The following is a 20197-nucleotide window of genomic DNA, read 5'->3' on the forward strand; positions in this document are numbered from 1 at the left end:
TCCAAAGCGGTCCTGGGAGGAAACCACGGTTCCTCCCAGGACCGCCAGAATATGGTCCTGCACCGGGGACCATACCAGCACGGTCCAGGACCGCCACGGCACAGACCACGGTCCGGGACCAGTACAGCAATGGTCCTTGACATGCACATGTCGCAGCCGGACCGCCCGAGTCACACAGGGCTCAGGGCGGGCCCGCACATTCCGGTGAGGCTAGATTGAGTCGTGCTCGCTTGCTCCCCAGTGCAGGCGGAGACGGGTGGGGCACACGGGGGTGAAATCGGGGGCAAACATGCGTCGGTTGCGGCCACCCGACGGATAAAGCATGCCCGAGACTGGCGTCCTAACTATGGAAATAACAGGCACTGTGGTGGACAGGGGCAGAGCTGAAGAATTGTTCGGCACGCAGCATAATTCGGGCAGTTGTGCTACGTTCAGAGGCTAAAGGCGAAGTTGACTTTCAGACATCCGACTAGCGTTGCTTTAAGTTCGCTACTAACTGATTGATCTACGAATAACCCAAAACAGACGAAGAAGAATGCATATTTTTGAGACAGTAACCTACTAAAACAATTTTTTCGTCCATTCCGGTCCATAGCAAAGGTTAACGGTCCGTGAAGATCGGCTATAATAGATCCAGTTTGGCGATGTCCGGTTGAACTCGAGATTAAATTCAGTCTGTCAGGGACAGGGTCAAGTCGATCCTCGAATCGTCCTGGTGGGGCGACGCCCTTCCGGGCCACGGCAAAAATAGACCGCCCGCTACATAACACCCCTGCAGAGGCGTCCTACTGGATCTGCCGTCCATCTTCCCCGCTCGAGCCCCGGACGTAACGAAGGTGATGGTGAGCCGCAGTCACCACCAACTGCGCCACTGGGCCCGCAGTGCGGCCGGCCCGAAATAGCCACGGCAGATCGGCCCCGCCGGCCCCGCATCGGCTCCGTCCCCGCGGAGAGGCCTCCCCGTGTCTATCTTATCTGGCTGCAGCTCCGGCTGTCTGTCTGTCCCATCCTTCAATTCTCTCTTCCGCATTTGTCTCTCTGCCTCTGTAGCCATAAAACTCGTCGGTCTATCCCATTTTAGCAAGCAGACAGCCTCTGCCTCATCTTTCTATATCCCTGCCCGTCTAACACACTTCCTCTGATTTCACGTTTCCTGGACGAGAGGACCGTAGATCCACTCATTGTCAATGGGAAGCATTGCACCTGGGAAGACTTTTGTCCTAGATCCAGAAAAAAAATCAGCAATAAAAAGGCACGGGTAGCCTGCGGATAATTACGAGTAAGTCGCGGAGGCGCGGCGGTTAGGAGCATCTGCCCAGCGCTGCTGGCCCCAGCGGCAGTTAGTTGGATATATCGCTCCTTGCGATGCTAACGCGGTATGTTAGTTCCCAGCGCGAATCAGCGGGATGTTCCCCTTAGCGGTAGTTACGAGAGGGATGTCTGTTCACATGGTGGTTCTAGGTGGGCGATGAGGGGCTACATCATCTTACACATTCAAGCATACAAAATTTATGTGTGATCCATCTTTGAGCCGGTTCTCGGTTTAACGGATGGTCGTGACGGTTTAGGGCTGAACTGGACTCCCTCAGAGCCGAATCCATATGAGACCATACTGACAGACCAGGCTGAACGACTTCAGAACAAACGTACAAACTCGACCCAGCCAGAGCCATGAGCCAGCTTAGCTGTGCTTGGCCGTGGCCATCTCCGCTCAGCCCCTAGCCTAACTATATCGGCATGACCCAAACCAAGTTAGCTAAGCTCAGCTCAGCTACACTCAACAAGATCTAGGGCCCAGGCGAGCTTAGCTCATCCCAGATCGGCTTAACTTAGCCTTGTTCATGTCAGCCAGACCAATAGATTTGGTAGATAAGAAAGGCCAGCCTATCCAAGCTCAGCCGCTGCCCAGACGGAACCCCGTCGCCAAGCACCAAATATGGCCGGTCGACGGCACGATCCGGACAGAGGGCCACAAAACGCCGCAGAAAAACGGAGCTCGGCCCGGCACAGACGACCTGCCAGCCAGGACAGGCCGGGTCACGAGCCGACGGCATCCGGCGAATAAACGACCCACCCACGGGCCCGGGAGAAGAATCGATCCAGAACCAGGCGTGAAACCTTAGCGCCAGTGTGGGTGGAAGCGTGTGGGAGTGACACGACGCTCTTATAAATGGCCTCGGGCCTTGGAGAGATGAAATATCTCAGGCTTGACATTCCCGAGTGCATTGGGAGTCATGAGACTACCCAAATCACGTTTTAGATTATATCAATGCTGATATGATGGAACGTGGCATGAGCAGGATGTGACAGCCTAAATAAGAACAATTTATTTTCATGACATTTGCCATTTATTTAAATTTTGCATCCCGAGGAAATCTTTAGGGGTAATGCTCTTCTGATGTAAAAAAAAGAATTTTGTTTATATATCACCGGTATTTTGTCAAGTGCCGAGATCTTCAGATGTGCTTACCAAGAAATGCATATCACAAGCCATACGGGCAGATATATTGCTTTTTATTATTTGTCTAAGTCGGAGTCACAAAGGAGAAGATTGAAGGAAAGAATGGTTCGACAAACGAGGTTTGTGGGCTGCGGCCGATTTAAAATAAAGTACCATGTAAAGTAAAAGGCCTGCCCAGCCCAGCTGACCTACCTACACCGACTATAAGAGTCCCACTAACCCCTCCATACTCTCCAGGCTGAATCAGGAACCCCTTCCTCCAGACACCCTACTCACCGAGACGTGCGACGACTTGGGCTTTGAGGCGGCCACGTGCGCCAGGTACTGGATGACCTTCTTGGTGTTCTCGGTCTTACCGGCGCCCGACTCTCCCGTGCAGAGGATCGACTGGTCCTCACGGTCTGAAATAGAAGAGAGAAAACGGTCAGGGACTCTGGTATGCAACATGCGATGTATATTTAGAGTGGGGTCAGTCTTCAGGGTCTTTAACTGAGAGGTAAATGGCAATTATTAGTTGTTAGAGAGGATGAAAAATATAGGAGCAAATCACAATCCCGTTACACGAATGAATAATGATGGCACGCTATGATTAACTGTCACTGCTATTGGTGCAGCATACGGAATAAGTCAAATATAAACACACGGAAACTGGCGAGGTTTTCGTAAGAGCGTTGGGGCGATTAGCGGTCGCGTTCTGACGCGAACCGGACCCTCAGCGACGGGACAACACGCGAAAAGACGGGTCATTCAGTGGCACTGAACAGTTATATGAAATGAAAACAAACAAGGCTAAGTGCAAGCGCCAGGCAGCGAACAGATGACCCCCGCCCTCATCCCTGTCTGAACCAAGCCCCTAAGCTCAGTTAGCCTGTGACCGGATCACATCCCACACCCGGCCGGCAAAGTCTGATCGGCCGGCGGCCGCAGCCTTTCCCAGAAGCAGCCCCGCCGGCCGCGTCAGCCGACAGAACTCGAAGGCGAGAGCGACCGACTGGCCGGCGCCGGACGAACAAAGGACAGAGCGCCGGAGCGGCGGGCAGAGCGCGGAGCAGTCCGAGGGCGGACAATGTGGCGGCCCACGGAGCTCACGACCGCTGCACATCTCATGAGCCGGTGAAATCAGCCGAGAGTTTGTAGTCTGTGTCTTAGTCATTGCGTGGTTCGAGCGATGATGGTGCGCGTCGTATTGCGAGCCAGGGTCTTATGGCGACGGTGAGTCGGCGGAGGGAGAAATTGATCAGCCTTTGTCTAGGGTTCAGAATGACGTGATATGACGTGATATGACGTGTACAGAGGTATGATCTAGGCTAATGTGGTGAAGCCGGGCAGTGCGCTCCGGGACACGAGCGGGTACGGGTGTGAATAGAGGCATCTGAGTGTACTGGACTTTTTGCATTACTACAAGCTATTTCGGCAACCATGTCACAGGAAAGCGCTGTGGCAAGTTCGGCGCTGGACATGCGGCTAATCCCCGAGTTCGATGGCGGTAACGCCTCTGTGGAAGAGTGGCTGGATAAGACGGAGCTCGTCTGTCAGCTGCGCGGAGTGTCCGACATTCAAACCGTCGTCCCCCTGCGGTTGACCGGCGGAGCCTTCAGCGTCTACCAGCAGCTGAAGCCCGAGGAGAAGCTGCAGTACTCTGCCGTCAAAGCTGCCCTGCTGCGGGCGTTCGCTGTGGATAAGTTCCAGGCGTACGAGGAGTTCACGGCGAGAAGACTTCGTGTCGGCGAGAGCGTCGACGTCTACCTGGCAGACCTGCGGCGGCTGGCCTCCCTGTTCGGCGGGCTCGGCGACACGGCGCTGATGTGCGGCTTCGTGGCCGGTCTCCCGGATGCGGCGAGGCATACCTTGAGGGCCGGCTGCCGCATGGAGAGCCTGACGCTGGCCGAGCTGGTGGAGCGGGCTCGGGCGCTGATGGCAGAGAATGCCGTCGCTGCAGCCGCTGCCGCCGCTGCGCCGGCCCGTTCCCGCCACACGCCGGCGTCATCACGGTGTTACCGCTGCGGTCGAGCCGGTCACTTCGCTCGTGACTGCCGGGCGGAGAGGAGAGCGGACATCATCTGTTTCCGGTGCGAGCAGCCAGGACACGCCGCGGCACGCTGCCCGGAACGGATGCCGGGAAACGCGTCAGGAGAGGCGGTGTCTGCGCCAACCTCCTCTCGGGCAGCCCAAGAGTAAGAGGCGCGCTACCGACGGTGCAGCTGCTGGTGAATGGGCAGCGCAGAGTGGCTGTTATCGACTCGGGCTGCAGCTGCACCATCATCCACGAGTCGTGCTGCGCGAGCTGGAGACGGTGCGGCGTGACTGTAATGGCCGTCAACGGGTCCCGGCTGCCAAGCAGCGGAGTAACGGAGGTGGCGGTTCAGCTGAAGAGCGGCGGGCCCGCGGTGACGCTCAGCGCCGTGGTAGTGCCGGACAAACCACTGGGCGTGGATATGCTGGTGGGGATGACCGGCATCGCGGCGCTGGGCGGGGTGACAGTGCGGGCGGCGGACGATGTGGTGTTCGGTGCCAGCGAGAGGCCCGACGTGGCCGTGCCGGGCCCGGGAGGGGTGCCGCCGCGATGCAGCGCCGTGACGCCCCCGGCGTTGACCGTGGAAGAGCGAGACTTCACGGTCACTTATGACGCGAAAAGTCAACACTGGACGGTGGCGTGGAAGTGGCGGAACGGGGCGGAGCCAGGGTGCCTGAGGAACGGTGTCCCCCAGTACGGCGTGCCGGCCGAGGCACGGCAGGAGTTTGATGCTGAACTCCGTACATGGATCGACAACGGCTGGCTGGAGCCGTACGACGAGACGGTGGACGGGCCGCCGCGCGGGCTGATCCCTCTCATGGCTGTTGAACAGCAGAACAAGACTAAAGTACGACCAGTCTTAGACTGCCGCGAGCTCAACAGCCATGTGGAGGCACACACGGCCGACGCTGACGTATGTGCCGACACGCTGAGGAAATGGCGGCGGCACGGGGCCAACGTCGCCGTCGTCGACCTGAAGAGGGCGTACTTGCAGCTCAGGACCGATCGTCGGCTGTGGCCGTTTCAGACAGTCGTGATTGATGGCCAAAGGTACGCTCTTACCCGTGTCGGATTCGGGCTCAACGTCGCGCCTCTCATCATGAAGGCGGTGGTGCGGACGGTGCTGCAACAGGACCCAGTGATGCAGGGCGCCGTCATACCGTACGTCGACGATCTGTGCGTCAATGAGGACGTGGTGAGCGCGGAGCGCGTGATCGCCCACTTCGCGAGCTATGGGCTCCAGTGTAAGCCGCCGGAGCGGGCTGCGGACGGAGCGCGGCTGCTGGGACTGCGTGTGGAGCCAGTCGGGGGTGGGCTGGCCTGGAGGCGTGACAACCCAGTCGGCTCACCGCCCGCGGCAATGACGCGGCGCTCCGTGTTTTCATGGTGTGGTCGTATCGTGGCGCACCTGCCGGTCTGCGGTTGGCTGAGACCAGCGACAGCGTGGCTGAAGCGTCGTGTCAACTCTCTCACACGCGGGTGGGATGACGTCACACACGACGCGGCCCTGCGGGAACAGCTGAAGCACGTGGCTGAGCGACTGGCGAGCGAGGACCCGGCCCGTGGGCAGTGGTGCGTGACTGGACACCGCGCCGTACTGTGGACGGACGCCAGCTCGATAGCCGCCGGCGTCGTGCTGGAGAGCGAGGGAGGTGACGTCATCGAGGACGCGTGCTGGCTCCGCCGGGACGAGGCCACCCACATCAACATGGCGGAGCTCGACGCCGCCGTGCGGGGCATCAACCTGGCCCTGGCGTGGGACATGAAGACCATCGAGCTGAAGACGGACTCCGCCACTGTTCACCGGTGGGTCAGCGACGCTCTGAGCGGGCGCGCGAGACTGCGAACCAAGGCACATGGAGAGATGCTTATCCGCCGGCGGGTCGACGTCATCAGGCAGCTGGTCGCAGAGCTGGGCATTTCTCTCACCGTGTCTCTAGTCCGCTCGTCTCAGAACCGTTCGGACACGCTGACCCGAGTGCCGTCCCTGTGGTTGCGTCAGGACTCGCAGCCAGCGGACCAGCGGCCGAGCGATGGACAGCCAGTGGCAGCAGCGGCAGTGGTTGGATCGGAAGTGGGAGACGGCGGCGGCGCCGTTACCGTGGACTTCCGACAGGCCGTCACTGACGTACATGTCAGGGCGGGTCACCCGGGTGTCCGACGAACGCTGTATTTCGCGCGTCGGGATGTGTCATCGTCGATTTCCCGGAAAGTGGTCAGGGAAGTGGTGACGGCCTGTGACGTCTGCCGCGCGGTTGACCCGGCGCCGGTGACCTGGAGGCACGGGTCGCTGGCTGTGGAGGGGACGTGGGACCGGCTGGCCATCGATGTCACGCACTACGGTGGTCAGTCCTACTTGTCGGTGATAGACTGTGGCCCGTCACGGTTTTGTGTGTGGAGGCTGCTGCGGCGGTCGGACGCGGCGACAGTCACGAGTGAACTCGAACAAGTGTTCGCGGAGCGAGGCGCACCGGCTGAGCTTCTGGCGGACAACGACACCGCTTTCCGCAGTCGTCAGTTCGCCGCTTTCGCTGCCCGCTGGGGAGTGCTGCTGCGTTTCCGCGCAGTGCATCGCCCCAGCGGGAACTCCATCGTGGAGCGGAACCACCGCAGTGTCAAAGTGATCGCGGCGCGGAAGAAGTGTGGCATCGGAGAGGCCGTGCACCTGTACAATATCACGCCCCGTGACGGCGGGACGGCGGCTGAGGCGCCCGCCAACGGCATCTACCGCTACCCTGTGAGGGACGCCGTGAGACAAAGAGCTACCGCCGGAGCGTCCGAGGAGGCCGTGATAGGACGGCCGCCAGCCCGGCGGGAGGGCGACTTCCAGGTGGGGGACGCCGTGTGGGTGAGGCGGCCGGGCACCCGCTGCACCGAGCGGTCGGTTCGAGGAACGGTGTCTGGCGTGGTGTCGCCGCAGGTGGTTGAAGTGGGCGGCGTGCCTTGGCACATCAGAGACCTCCGCCACTGCGGTGACACCGGGGGACCAGCAGCAGGCCCTCGGACCCCCGACCGGGGCAGCGGGGGCCCACAGGAAGCGGAGGAGGACCGTGCCGGGTCCCCGATCGTCATGACATTCGGTTATGAGGGCGATGGCGCGCCGGGGCGCCCGGTGGAGGAGGCTGATGATGCGGGTGGTGAATGCGGCCGGTCTGAGAGCGACAGCGGCGAAAGGGTGGTGCGCCGAGGTCAGCGTAATCGGCGGCCGCCTGACTTCTTCGGCCACGTGGTGCCGATTGATGCGTTAAACAGCAGCAGCGGAAGTGATGATCTTGAGGATCAGGGTGAGGTGTAGTCTGTGTCTTAGTCATTGCGTGGTTCGAGCGATGATGGTGCGCGTCGTATTGCGAGCCAGGGTCTTATGGCGACGGTGAGTCGGCGGAGGGAGAAATTGATCAGCCTTTGTCTAGGGTTCAGAATGACGTGATATGACGTGATATGACGTGTACAGAGGTATGATCTAGGCTAATGTGGTGAAGCCGGGCAGTGCGCTCCGGGACACGAGCGGGTACGGGTGTGAATAGAGGCATCTGAGTGTACTGGACTTTTTGCATTACTACAGAGTTAAACAAACATATCATCATACCAGTACGTCATTCTGTATCTTTTCCACTATTGTGTAGGTCAGCTGTTCAGAAGCGAGGTGAGTAACACGTTAGCTGTCAGTAGTCTGTCACCTGTTCTCGGAAGGCGGAAACATGACAAACTGTCCGTGTCGTCTACGTCACCGTCGTGCCGGAGTCGGCGGAGAACGGCCACAAGCCGGCGCCTGTGACCGCTCTCACCGCACACAGGCGGGGGACAAGGGCGCTGGGGAGGAGCGGGGCAGTGGGTGAGGGACAACGGTGACGGGCGAGCAGGGTTACGAACAAGGACACAAGAGCCAGGGAAGAGTGATGGAAGTAGGGGTCAAGAACAGGAAATGTCGAGTCTCTGCCATTGCATGCTACTGACTTTGCAATGTTAAGATCGTCTTGTTGGGTCAATGAGAGTTGGCCTTCAAAGGTAAAACTGACGAATATCGCACCTAATCGCCGTATATACCTACTGGTTTCCCAGCATTGCTTTCCCAGAAAGCTCCAGCCTTCCGCAACGAAGCTAAGATCAGGATTCCAATCAGAGCTCAGCATAGCTCCACCCTGCGTCACAACTGCATCACGCCCAATATCCAATACCTGTCAGCAACGGGTTACTACAAACACCCTCTCATTTACCCTCTCCCTCTCCCTCTCCCACATAAACAAGGACGACCTCTGACTCGTCCGCAACGGTCCGCGTCTCTCCTCCCCGCGCATCCCACTGTCCCAGATTGCAGCGAAGAAAAAGGCCAGCACCGCCGGCGGCAGTCGGCCGGCCGACCGCGCCCCTCGGGACGGAGCAGCTGCCCTGAGGCACCCGCGCAGAGGCTATGACGTCATAGTACTGAGCGAGGTGCTGACGCAGCGTTCACACAGCCGGCAACCAGCGAAACATTCGCCGGATACAGCCGTTACGCAATCCACATATGCGCGACCGCCAAACGAACGGAAAAGCTGGCGTGTTCCTTTTACACAAAGGAGCAGCGCGGGATGACAAAGAACCCGACTGCCCACCAGAGTCGAGCCAGAGCTACCAACTCGGCCCAACTCGCGTCAATCCATCGCGAGAACAAATATGTTATTCCGCTGTCCAGATTCTCGGAAAAACTGAGACTTTCGGTGATGTTTTGGAGCGTCCGGGCACGGCGCCAGAGCTCAGTTGCCCCTGCTAGATTTGGACTGCATCTTCGGCCGTCCGGCCTCGGACCCACACCAAAAACAGTCGCTATATCAGCACAACATCCTCAGAGGACCGATACCACGGAGTCCGGCTCGAACAGAACAGTGCCGAGGCGAGGCGACCCGCGCGGCGACTCTCACCATTAGCGTACGCAAATAGCGTCGATTGAGCTCATCATTCATACGGAGACACGACGCGAGTTTCCTAACCGCACCGCGGCTGACCCCGCGCCGACACGTAACAAGTGCCAATCACGCTGCGATCTATTCCCGATTAGGGGTCCGGCCGGCGGCGACCACAAACTGCCATAAGAAGCAAAACGCGTCCAGTAACAATGGATCGCGCTGGTCGAGTCGATCGACATACGACCAGCGCCATGTAAGGAGGGCAACCGGAGGTTACCCGCGCGAGGTCAGCACGGGGCAGCCGGTCCGGCCAGGCGGGCGTTCCGTCCCCTGCCGACTGGGTCCCTCATGTAGCCGCACAGATCGTCAGTGGAACAGGGCCTTTCAGGGAACTCGGCGGTAGTTTGGCGTCGGTATGAGAGGCAGACACTGCGCTCAATCAGCATTCGGTGTCAGAGGGCAGCAGCGCCAGGAAGATTGAGCTTCTTCCCTTCTCCCAGTACCAGTCGGCTGTCAGCCTTGTATGGGAGAGGGAGATGGAACGGAGGAGAGAGAGAGAGAGAGAGAGAGAGAGAGAGAGAGAGGGAGAGAGAGGGGAGAGGGAGACCCTAAGTACCCTGTGAGGCTGTGACACCAACCTTGAACATGTACTAGCACTTCTAACGACGCTTTTAAAGGGCATATCATTCCGTAAGGTCACCTGTTACGGGATTGCCCTATAAGGACACTACGTAAGGTCACCTCATAAGTCCACTAGGTCAGCCGAGACTACCCTGTCAGGCCATTGTAAGACCATTGTAAGGCCACATATCAGGCCACCGGGTCGGACCACAGAATGGCCAGACGACCCCAGCAGACGAGTCCGGTCTGCCGTTCTCACAAACAGCGATCGATGCTGGCGGGTCTGCCCGGCACCCGGCCACGCCCTGACCCAGTGTCCGCCGGCGCCCACAGCACCAGGAACCCCACTGTGTCCCGTCGCGTCCCGGGACGACCCGCCCATCTCCTCTGCTGCGCGGGCACCCGTCAGGTCACGAAGTCGCCACCTTGCGTCACCACACCATTCCCCAAGAGGCAGAGGTCAACTGCCCCGAGATTGCCCAAGATGAACCGCTGCCTGTCATCGCCACGACACACTGCGGTCAGCGAGCGGTACGGCGCTGAGGTCCGGGCGACGGGCGCAAAACATCAGCCATGTTTCACTGGTGAATGCCTGCGCTGATTAGTGAAGTATTTCTGGCCTGCATCCACTGAGATAACTCAAGGTTTTTGTTCCCTTCCCTAACAAATAGAAGACCACCGCCCCAAGCAAAGTGGGTCAGTCCCCACTTTGTACCAACTTTAGTAACAAATGTGGGCTATTGTCGGGTACTAGCATATATAGTGTCAGAGACTTTAAACCAGAAACGACAGATGCGATTTTCATTAGTTAGGACCTACACTACAGTCTACACGCAAGAGTTTGTTGCCAGGCGTTGTCAGTGCCAGCAAGTGGAGGTTCCTCCACCTATCTAGGAAAGAGATCGACAGACGCCAGGGAGGGGAGTGGGGATCAGACAGCTCGGGCGTTCGCTCATGTCAGCACCTCCAGCCGACGCTATCGTCTGCCGGCTCTCGATAGCACCTGTCGATAACGCCAGACCGTGCAGCACCCGGCGCGCGGGCCCTGCCACGCCCTGGCACGTGCCGTGCGGACCGCACCGTCAGACAATAGACAACAGGCTGACAGCCAAGCCGGACACTACCGCTAACCATTCACCGGAATTCTGGGTCGATGCTCGAGAACTTTGGGAAGTGTTGTGACAGCCCCTTGTTGCTGTGGTGACCCCAAGTGAGTAATCACTGATGAAGACATCGCGCTCCCCGTGGCGACCCCAGGTCACAGGAAAGTGACGGAGCCAGCCACCGGATGTGTCCGTTGACATGTCAGGACCGCCCCCTGAGTCACAGGCTGTCTGCCTCGAGGCACCGTACGGCGACGTCCGGCCGTCACCTCTCACCGCGTGACGTGACGCAACAGACACCTCGTATGAACGCAGCACACATCCGCCGCTTCCAACAGGCTCCATGAATCACGTAATTAGCCAGCTTCTAATATCTAATGGAATGCGACTGAGCTTTGTGTCGCCTGTCAGAATGAATGATCTGCTGCTCCGACAGGGGACAGCGCCTCGCGTGCTCCTTCCGTCGCCGGCCGCGGCCACGCCCTAGCACATGGCTGTGCGCTGAGCAGTGAGCCGGGCCGCGGTGGTCCGTCACAGTAGTGAGTCACGGCGGCTACCCGCCGCCGCGCGGCACCTGCGGTCCGCCTCAGACGCGCGCGGCAACTCCCGGCTCTCCGGACATACAGGAGACGGATTCGGGACGGAGCTCCTACCCGCCTCGGCTGATGAAAGGACCCAACAGCCTGGAAGAAATCACCTCGACGGCCCAATACACGCTAGTTAGCCAATCATGCATAATCTATGCACGGTTGCTTTTCTACACGATCATTACATCCAACCTTCAAGTGTGACGGAGCTCCCTCTGCCCCCGACTGAGGACTGTCTGCCACCGCCTCTGCGCAGCGATACACGTCACTCTGACAACAGCACAGCGGCAGCGCGGCGGCTGACTCACCGGTCGTCCGCCCCACCCCCCACGCCGGCCGCGGGCGCGCTCACTTTTGAAAAAAGAGCGCGCCGCCCGAGCCACCTTGAAGGACGCGGACGCGCGGGACGTGGATTGGGGTGCGGTGGGACGGCGCAGGAAAGTGCGGACAGGGGACGGCAGGACACGGCAAGGAATGGACATAAGGCATGGGCACTGGGCAGGCGCAGGATGCCGGCTGGTAAGTATCGGACAAAGCCCGGGCAGCTGGAGGGCAAGGGCCAAGGACAAGTTGCGGACAGCGGCTGGGGCCTGGGGAGAAGACGACGCGGGCAGAGATAACTGGGGCGGACAAGGATCGGAAAACATATCCCCAGAACGACCTAGGGCGCGACAGCAAACGGTTCATCTCCCGAGGGTGGCGACCCGAGCAACATCTTCGCGCGAACCACGATTCAAACAACACCCCAGAGAATGCCTGAAAATCAGCGAAGCACCAGTCGACCCCGTCCCAGTGCACTCTAGACGAGCTACGCCCGTTTGAATCCAAACAACCCTCCAATCGGTAACAAACAAGCGAAAACCGTAACCGTGACAGTGCCTCGCGCTCCGACACTCTAAGCTTCACTATGACGGATAAACGGCCTGCGAAGCTTTTAGCCTGGTGAGGTCGGCCATTGCGGAGCCAGTGATGTAGCACGTGGACGAGCGGGCGGGGCGGGGCGGGCGGAGCGGCAGACTGCGTGGCGTTCCTTACAGGGCGATTTGAGCCGACACCGCCGGCGCCGCCGGCGCCGCAGGGCCAGTAATTGGTGGTGTGTGGTCCACTGCAGACCGGCGGGCAGTGAGGCGGGGCGGACCGAGCCTGGGAGCGAGCGCAGCCAAGCGACCTCCCACCCTCGCAACGGGGGTGGGGTGTGAGCATCGGCACAACGGCAGCCCGAAACGGGTGCATGTCCGTGCCAGCATTTTGGACAGGTGCAAACAGTTGTTCTCAGGCTTCCAGTGTCTTCATCGCTGACTAAATAGTTACATATTCGGTGGCCATCTTTGGATCCTAGCTCAAGGAGCCTTATAACATCCAGCCTACTGACAGAGTCGACCCAATACGAGACACTGCCAACCGGACCACTGACAGAGCTTCCAGACCTGCACTGTGGATAATTAGAGATGCCGATAGCGCTGATTGTCTCTGTCGGCGCGCTGATTGTCTCCGTCGATAAGTCGATTGTCTATGCTCAGTGGTGGGCGGTCGGCAGTGAGGACATCATCGCTCCGAGCCGGGCCCGTCACCGCGGACGACAAACCGGTCCGGCCAGCGCGCCCGGCCGAGCGGAAGCGGGAGCGCCGTCTCGCTTTAAAAGGCCGCGTCTCGGCCGCTCGGGTCGGCCGCCGGCACCGACCGCACTCACGCCATGAACTGCATACAGAGCGACCGGGCCGGGCGACCAGCGCCGAAAAAGGCGGCCGCGCGGCCCCGCCGGACCCGGCGACTCAGTTCGCCCGAGAGATCTCCACCGGGACGCAGCCAAACGTGGCCAGAGTCTCTTCAGGCGAAACCGCAGATACTGTCGGCCATCAATAAGCCACCATTTCTGGAGAGATTCACGCTTTTTGTTGCATGACGTGGGCCGTACCGGGGTTGGTAGCGTGCCATCGATGCCGCCTGGCCCCACTAGTCACAGCAGTGTCTCATCGGGTACTCAAAAAGCACACATCTATGCATCGCACATCAAAGGCCTGACAAAAAGGGCGGCCTGATCAAAGCTGCCACAGGAAGCTTTTTCTGGATTTATTTGTGCAAATTCTTGAACGGTTGATTAAACGAGGCGACATAAAAAGAACATAATTCACAGCGTTTTCACAGAGCAAAAATCCACAAGGTCACAAGGTAGATGGATACATTTAGAAGAATTTTCATTGAACAGAAACATGCCATCGGCATTAAGCGACCGATAGGATTGTCCACTAGGTCTGTCCCACTCTAGTCGGCCAAGCTGCCACTGCAGCTGCCGGACCACTCTAGTCGGCCAAGCTGCCACTGCAGCTGCCGGAAACTGTCTGTCGCCTCGGCTGCTGCGAATGGTCACTGGTCAGCCTATCGAGCTGTCTGTCGTCTATTCTCCAGTCGCCGGAAGGACTGACTGCACTCGCCCTCCTACCGAGGCCGCCGTCCCGCTGGCGGAAATGCCCGCCATGACCCGGCGAGCTGCAGTCTCGGCAAGCTGCAGTCTCGGCAAGCTGCAGTCTCGGCGAGCACGGCCGGTCTGAGCTGGCGCACCCACTGGGCAGCCGGAGCCCACACCTCAGCACCCCGACCCTCCGACCGGGCGGCCGGCCCGTCACCGCCGTACAGGCGGCCGTCTGACCAAATTTGGTCACGGCCAGCGGTCAGTAGTGAGCCGGTCGGTCAGTAGTGAGCCCCGATCAGACGTCGACAAGCAGACAGACAGGCAGACAGACTGACTGACAGACAGACGCCCCAGGGAATCCACTACCAGAGTGGATTACTAGAGGTCGATGTCGAAGACGGCCACCGCCCATCCCCGCCCCGCCCATCACCGCGGGACGTCTCTCCCCTCTGAGCTGGCAGACGTGTCTGTAATTCCTCGATGGCACGAACCACGCCCGACACACTAACACGATTATTAACGTCCGGCTCACATGCAGAGTTCTGCTCCTTGTGATGATGTGCAAAATGTCTATCAGATAAAGCTCAACCTCTTGCCCTAATGAACGTGGGATACTATGAGCTAGTGAGTAGGCTGAGTAAACAAATTAACCATTAACCGGGATTCATACTGAGGGTGACAACACACAAAACCTTGCAAAACGGTAAATCAAAAATTAATACCTGGGCTCGTCTGAAAAAGGTTGCGTGATACGAGTAAGCCCGACAATGAACGCTTCCTCCACGCCCCCGAGGTTCGTGATAGAGGTTCGTGTCTTCACACACTAAGTCATCGTGCGGGGCAATTCACGTAATCCAAATAAACAGATATGCACTGCATAAGACAGTGAATAAATAATAAAAGTGGCGCTATTCTCCACAATGTATCTCAATTCTAGCCTCAAAACACTTGTTTTGTTTTCTCGCTGTCACTCAAATGAGTGCAAAGTTGACACTTGACGGGCAGCAACAGAAAATCGATAAACGTCCCTGGCAACACGTAGCCTCGACAGAGTTTTCCCCGCTACCCACTCACAATCCCGGAACATTGCAATGAGAAAAGTTTGAGGTCGCTGATCAGACAGAGAAACTAGCGGCGGCGTCGTGCCCGGGGCCGAAGCCTCTCTACCGATCGGCGGCTTCGGCCCGATTACCATATAAGGCAGCCGAGAGTCGGCCGGCCGTGCCTTGTGCCAGGGACCAGCCGCGCCGCGGTACCGCGCCGGGCCGGCAGCGTCTATCACTGAGCTCACGGATGTTCTAAGGAAGGGGGAGGGGCAGGGCGAGCCTTCAAACAGCCCGAATGTTTATACGATCCCACACACCCGTCAATGATTAACGGTGGGAGGGGGAGGGGCTTCAAACACCCATAAAGTAACCAGAGCGCACTTAACCGGCAATGATTACCTAATTAGCAGCAACGTTATGTCAAAACGGGAGGAATCCACTGCTCGTATATTAAGTGATAATCATTTTTTAACATGGCAGGAACCTCTCAATCTTCTGAAGACATGGGAGTAGTCACGGTAAGGAATTCAATGATCCCTTGACTCGACATTCGTTCAGTTCGCACAGGTCCGTATTTGTGTAAAACAAAGTTGTGAATTCGGTACTCACCCTGCAGCATGCTGCGGTAGGCATTGTCGGTGACTGCGAACACGTGCGGCGGCACCTCGTGGCGCTTCTTGCCCTTGTAGAGCTCGACCACCTTCTCCGAGTAGATGGGCAGCCGGCGGTAGGGGTTCACCACCACGCAGAACAGGCCAGAGTAGGTCTGTCGAACGGACACATGGGCGGTCAGGGGTATGCTGTGTACTCAATCAAAGCGGGCGGCGTGCGGTAGCTAGTGCAGCGTGCATGAGGCATATTCTCAACAAGTTCAAGCTCCAAGAGACAAGAGTACAAAAATCAGGAGTTTTGAGTGTTAACAGGCAACTAAAAACGTCCAGCTAGAATTCAGCTAAACAATTGCCTACAACGAATGCAATTCCATATAAAGGCTGGTAGACATGTTAGGAATTTCAGAAAACCAGCTCTTCGCCTCTATTCAAGCTATTCGTCTCCTAGAATACATACACCAACGCGTTACCGTTAGCTGAGGTATCCTAACACCAGTTTGTTGAGGCTTTAGCCATGGTACCGGCTTATTACCGTTATTCTGACAACTTCACAAACCGTGCCGACTTTCCCGTTACCGGCATAACGCGCAGACACGAATACTACGTTTACTGCATATTCACAGCTGATACTGAAGTTCCGCCAACGCAACGGTTGTATGGCTGAGCTGCCATCGCAGAACTAGCAAGACTAGGAAATGTAGCAAAGTTTGATATCTGGAACTATTTTCGCAACACAATAATCATCTACTTTTGAACTGCACTTTTTATCCACTTAACTTCTTCAACTTATGTCTGATTTTTTGTCTGACTTCCCAAAAAACGCTGAGTGTCAATAAAAATCATATCGCAAGAAAAAAAATATACACAGGTCACAGTATTTACACCTCCCAGCCACCCATCTAGCACAGATCTGGCAGTGACTTCGTCCCAGGGGGCGGATCTGACGTCAGGTGCGCCTTTCAGGCCGCCGAGGGACGCCAAACCATGACTAATGACACGATCAAGGCACAACTGACGGCCAGCTTGTTTGGAAAGGTCGGCGCAGAGGCTGGCCCGCTCCGATCAGCCGAAAATGACTGCACGTGACGGCAACAACAAACGGATGTCCCATAATTTTTAATGCAATCAACCTGTGGTGACGTCGCGAGCTTCGCATACAGCTGCTGAGCTGCAAAGCCATATGACGGAGCGTACCAATGGCAATGGTGACGTGCATCAATAGGTATGTAATGATTGCAAAGGTATGGTAACATCATCATTCCACAACATCTAACTTGGCAATCTAATACTAGGTACTTGGATAAACATATCTCTATCAACTAAATGCAGCTAAATAAAAATAATGAGTGAATGGGTAGCTATCATTGAGCTCATGTCTAAAGACAAAAAAGGCGAAAGGCACATTGAGACGATAAACGTTCACCAGGCGCCCTTAATGTATTCCGACCAGACATTCGATATTTAATCTGAATAATCAGCTCTCCGGCCGACTGCACAGCATTCTCTCGAGCAGGGCTCGCGTGCTATACGTTGACGAAATCGAATCCACCTGTGGCGCTGTTTTGCAGCGTTTCGCCACTACACCTGAATATCGTAGCAGATTGTGAAACCCGCGGCTGCGAACAGGGCCGCGGCACACAGCCTGATATGGAGATGACGAGAGCTGCTTTCGGCGCCGCCGTTCGTCAAAACCGCCGTCGATATCATGCGGGGGAATCTACTGTCTATTCCGAGACTGGAGTCTGGTCAAGTCGCAGTCGTGAGACGTGACCACGACGGCAGAGTCTGTACTCTGTGACCCCGAGACCGGATCGATGATCCCTTCCATCGGGGCAGGGCGGGTCATCACGGACCCCGCCGGGGTTCAAACTCTGGTCAGTGGCTACTCGGAAACCAAACTCGGGCGGCGGGATGCTATACGATCGGACCAGCACACAGTACCACAACACAATCCCCATAGGATGCTGCAGCCAGCGCTGACCTGTCTAACACTCTCTGTTTGTGTTTATCAGGCAGCTCGACGCTGGGCTCTCTAATGGTGTTGAGACTGACGTTTGGATCGGTCAGCGTTTCCGTCTCCAGCTCCCGCGCCCGATATGGTCATAACACGACAGGTGGGAGGGGACGGTCGGGCATACCTACCCAGTGACCGGGTATCGAACCGGGGGGGGGGGGGGATTCGACCTGTCGGTACTGACGCTACTGACACGGAGCGACACCTGAGTCACAGACTGCCGTGACACCTGGCTGAGTCACATCGACACGGGATGACTCACCACGCCAGACGGCAACGTGCATACATAACCAGCCTCTCAAATGCACACGGAATGCAAATAAAACCCGTCTGAATTGAGCATGGAATACACACCAACATCGGCGAAGCCCGATGTTGATAGAGGATTTATGCCGCGGTTGAACAACCTTCAATAGAAGTTGCAGTGCGGCGTCACCACTCACCATATTACCTTATTTGGTGACTGAGTGGTGTCAACTCAGCGCCGGGGAGGAAGTGCCGCTCAAACCATTCCACCGTCAGCACCATTCCATCATTCCCCGACCCACCGCAGGAAGCAGAGTAACAGCACCAGTCTGACGCCATATACGGCTATACGCTGACACGGCGGCACAGGCCGACTGAAAAGAAAAGCCGGGCACCTGCAGCCGGCAGGTGACACGCACTACTGCGTGCCATCCGCCTGAATGTTTGGTGACAATCTGGGGTAGAGCTTCAGGTCGACGATGCGAAGCAGAGTGTTGGGGTGACACTCATAACCGGAGTGTTAGCCTCCGACACTCAGCGTTGAGTGCCAGAAAGACACCTTGTCGAGTAATTTTGTCGCTCTGCCATAGGTTGTCAGACAGCCGCACCATAGCAAAATACAGAATCGACACGGCTCCACCCTGCCTTGGTATCATCTCAGGCATCGACCTGCATCGGCACGGTCCCGGTCCTGACACCAAGACAAGATAACCAAGAGGTCCAAGTGGACATCGGGTCAGCTCAGGCCATAAAATTAGAAGAGACGGCTCGACTGGGCCCCTGGCACCCATTGGGTTGATGGGTTGAGAGGAGCGCTCTCGTTCCGCAGGCCCAGCCGGTGCATAAGACCTGATAGACTGACACCGATAACAGTAGCGCCTATCGACACACGGAAAACGAGACGCTCCAAACGGAAACACTATGAACTCTTGTTTGAGACGGTGCCGAGGACGATAGTCTAGCCACTTCACCCCCTCTCCACATCATCACATCACACACGGACACCCCACGTCACCCCTGACACCACATCACAGCTCCCCCTGACGACAGTCAGCCCTCACCGCGTGCCGTATTCCATCCATGCAGTGGCTAAACGGCCCATCTGTATACAGCGGTGCGTCGCGGCCCGGCGCCGCTACGGCGTCCTGTCCTGTGTGCCATTGTTTATTCTGTGTTATGTGCCTACTTTCACCGGTACAGTGCACGAATCGTTAGTGCGGACGTGACCTGACGGGAGATGCTTGAAGGTTGGTCTCTCTTACAGAAGAGGCCCAGGGGGTGGACGACAAGTAGTCATCAAAGTGTCGGAGATAACTCGGAGTTAACAATATACTGATTATATCGCACGAAGAGTTCTGCGGATCTGAGATCAAACCGTGTTTAGAGCTCTGCTTAATCAGCTAGAATAAGAGATAATGTGACAAAGTGAAGAAAGCAATGTACGGAAGGTAGTAAATAAGACTTGTTGAACGAAACAGGCAGAGTTCTTTCACCAACCTCTTTTCGTTTGCAATCAAAGTACGCATGGTAGAACCGTGAGTAGTTAATCCATAGGCCCAGTATTAGCAGGATATTACACACCATCCAATATGTAAGCGGAATTCCAGACAGCACAAATGCATCCGTTTTCCGGCGTTGTAGGAAGCAAGCTCATTGTTACTTTCACACATCCACAATGAGATTATCGTGAGTGGCACAAACATTTCCTGAATAACAGGGAATAATGGTGTCTGTTTACAACTGTCAATCACCACAGAAGCCCAGCTGACTTGCGTCTGTCATTACGCAACAACGAGAGGCAGGTCGTTTAAATCCCATCTAGAGTTAATTAGAGCACCGTCAGGCACCCCGCTGGGGGTGTCGGATCACCACTGTGCTGCTGGAGCAGAGCTGAGGGGAGAGTCGGCCGCTCCTCCGACCGGGCCGGGCCGGGGCACCATAAGACACGGCGCGCCGGCCATCTCCAAATAAGGCAGTGCTGGGTCCGAGCCGTGACCTACGGTGACCCGACGGGCGGCGAGCGGGCCGAGCGGGCCGATCGCTGTCTCCGGCAGGCATTGTCTGGCCGGTGGGCTGTGAGGAAACCGAGCCGTCGAAAGCCGTGTATCGGCCAGCTCTGTCGACACAGGGATCATGGGAGCTGCGACCCGAGGAGACTCCGCTGCTTCAGTCAGGACTAGAAACGCTGGACCCGACGCACT

The 20197-nt window shown here is 57.4% G+C and overlaps 2 protein-coding genes across 10 annotated transcripts in view; one reads left to right on the forward strand and one right to left on the reverse strand.

Moving 5' to 3' along the window:
- Positions 1 to 20197, reverse strand: part of LOC122378958 (myosin heavy chain, non-muscle-like) — a 56873-nt gene that overhangs the window by 27743 nt on the left and 8933 nt on the right. For all 9 annotated transcript variants that reach the window (XM_043360745.1, XM_043360718.1, XM_043360690.1 and 6 more), the window contains exons 2-3: positions 15735 to 15891; positions 2738 to 2862 (exon numbers count right to left, since the gene is read on the reverse strand). In XM_043360745.1, the coding sequence (XP_043216680.1) occupies positions 2738 to 2862; positions 15735 to 15891 (282 nt within the window). The remainder of the gene's footprint in view (positions 1 to 2737; positions 2863 to 15734; positions 15892 to 20197) is intronic.
- LOC122378988 lies at positions 3881 to 4652 on the forward strand. The gene is made up of 2 exons (XM_043360768.1): positions 3881 to 4552; positions 4625 to 4652. Exons 1-2 carry the CDS (start codon positions 3881 to 3883, stop codon positions 4637 to 4639), a joined length of 687 nt encoding a protein of 228 aa, XP_043216703.1. The 3' UTR covers positions 4640 to 4652.

This window comes from Amphibalanus amphitrite, unplaced genomic scaffold (assembly GCF_019059575.1).
Source record: "Amphibalanus amphitrite isolate SeventyFive unplaced genomic scaffold, NRLGWU_Aamphi_draft 000007F_arrow, whole genome shotgun sequence".
NCBI classification, from domain to species: Eukaryota; Metazoa; Arthropoda; class Thecostraca; order Balanomorpha; family Balanidae; genus Amphibalanus; species Amphibalanus amphitrite.

Coding starts and splice junctions, on each gene's coding strand:
- LOC122378988 (XM_043360768.1), top strand. CDS start 3,881: ATGTCACAGGAAAGCGCTGTGGCAAGTTCGGCGCTGGACATGCGGCTA.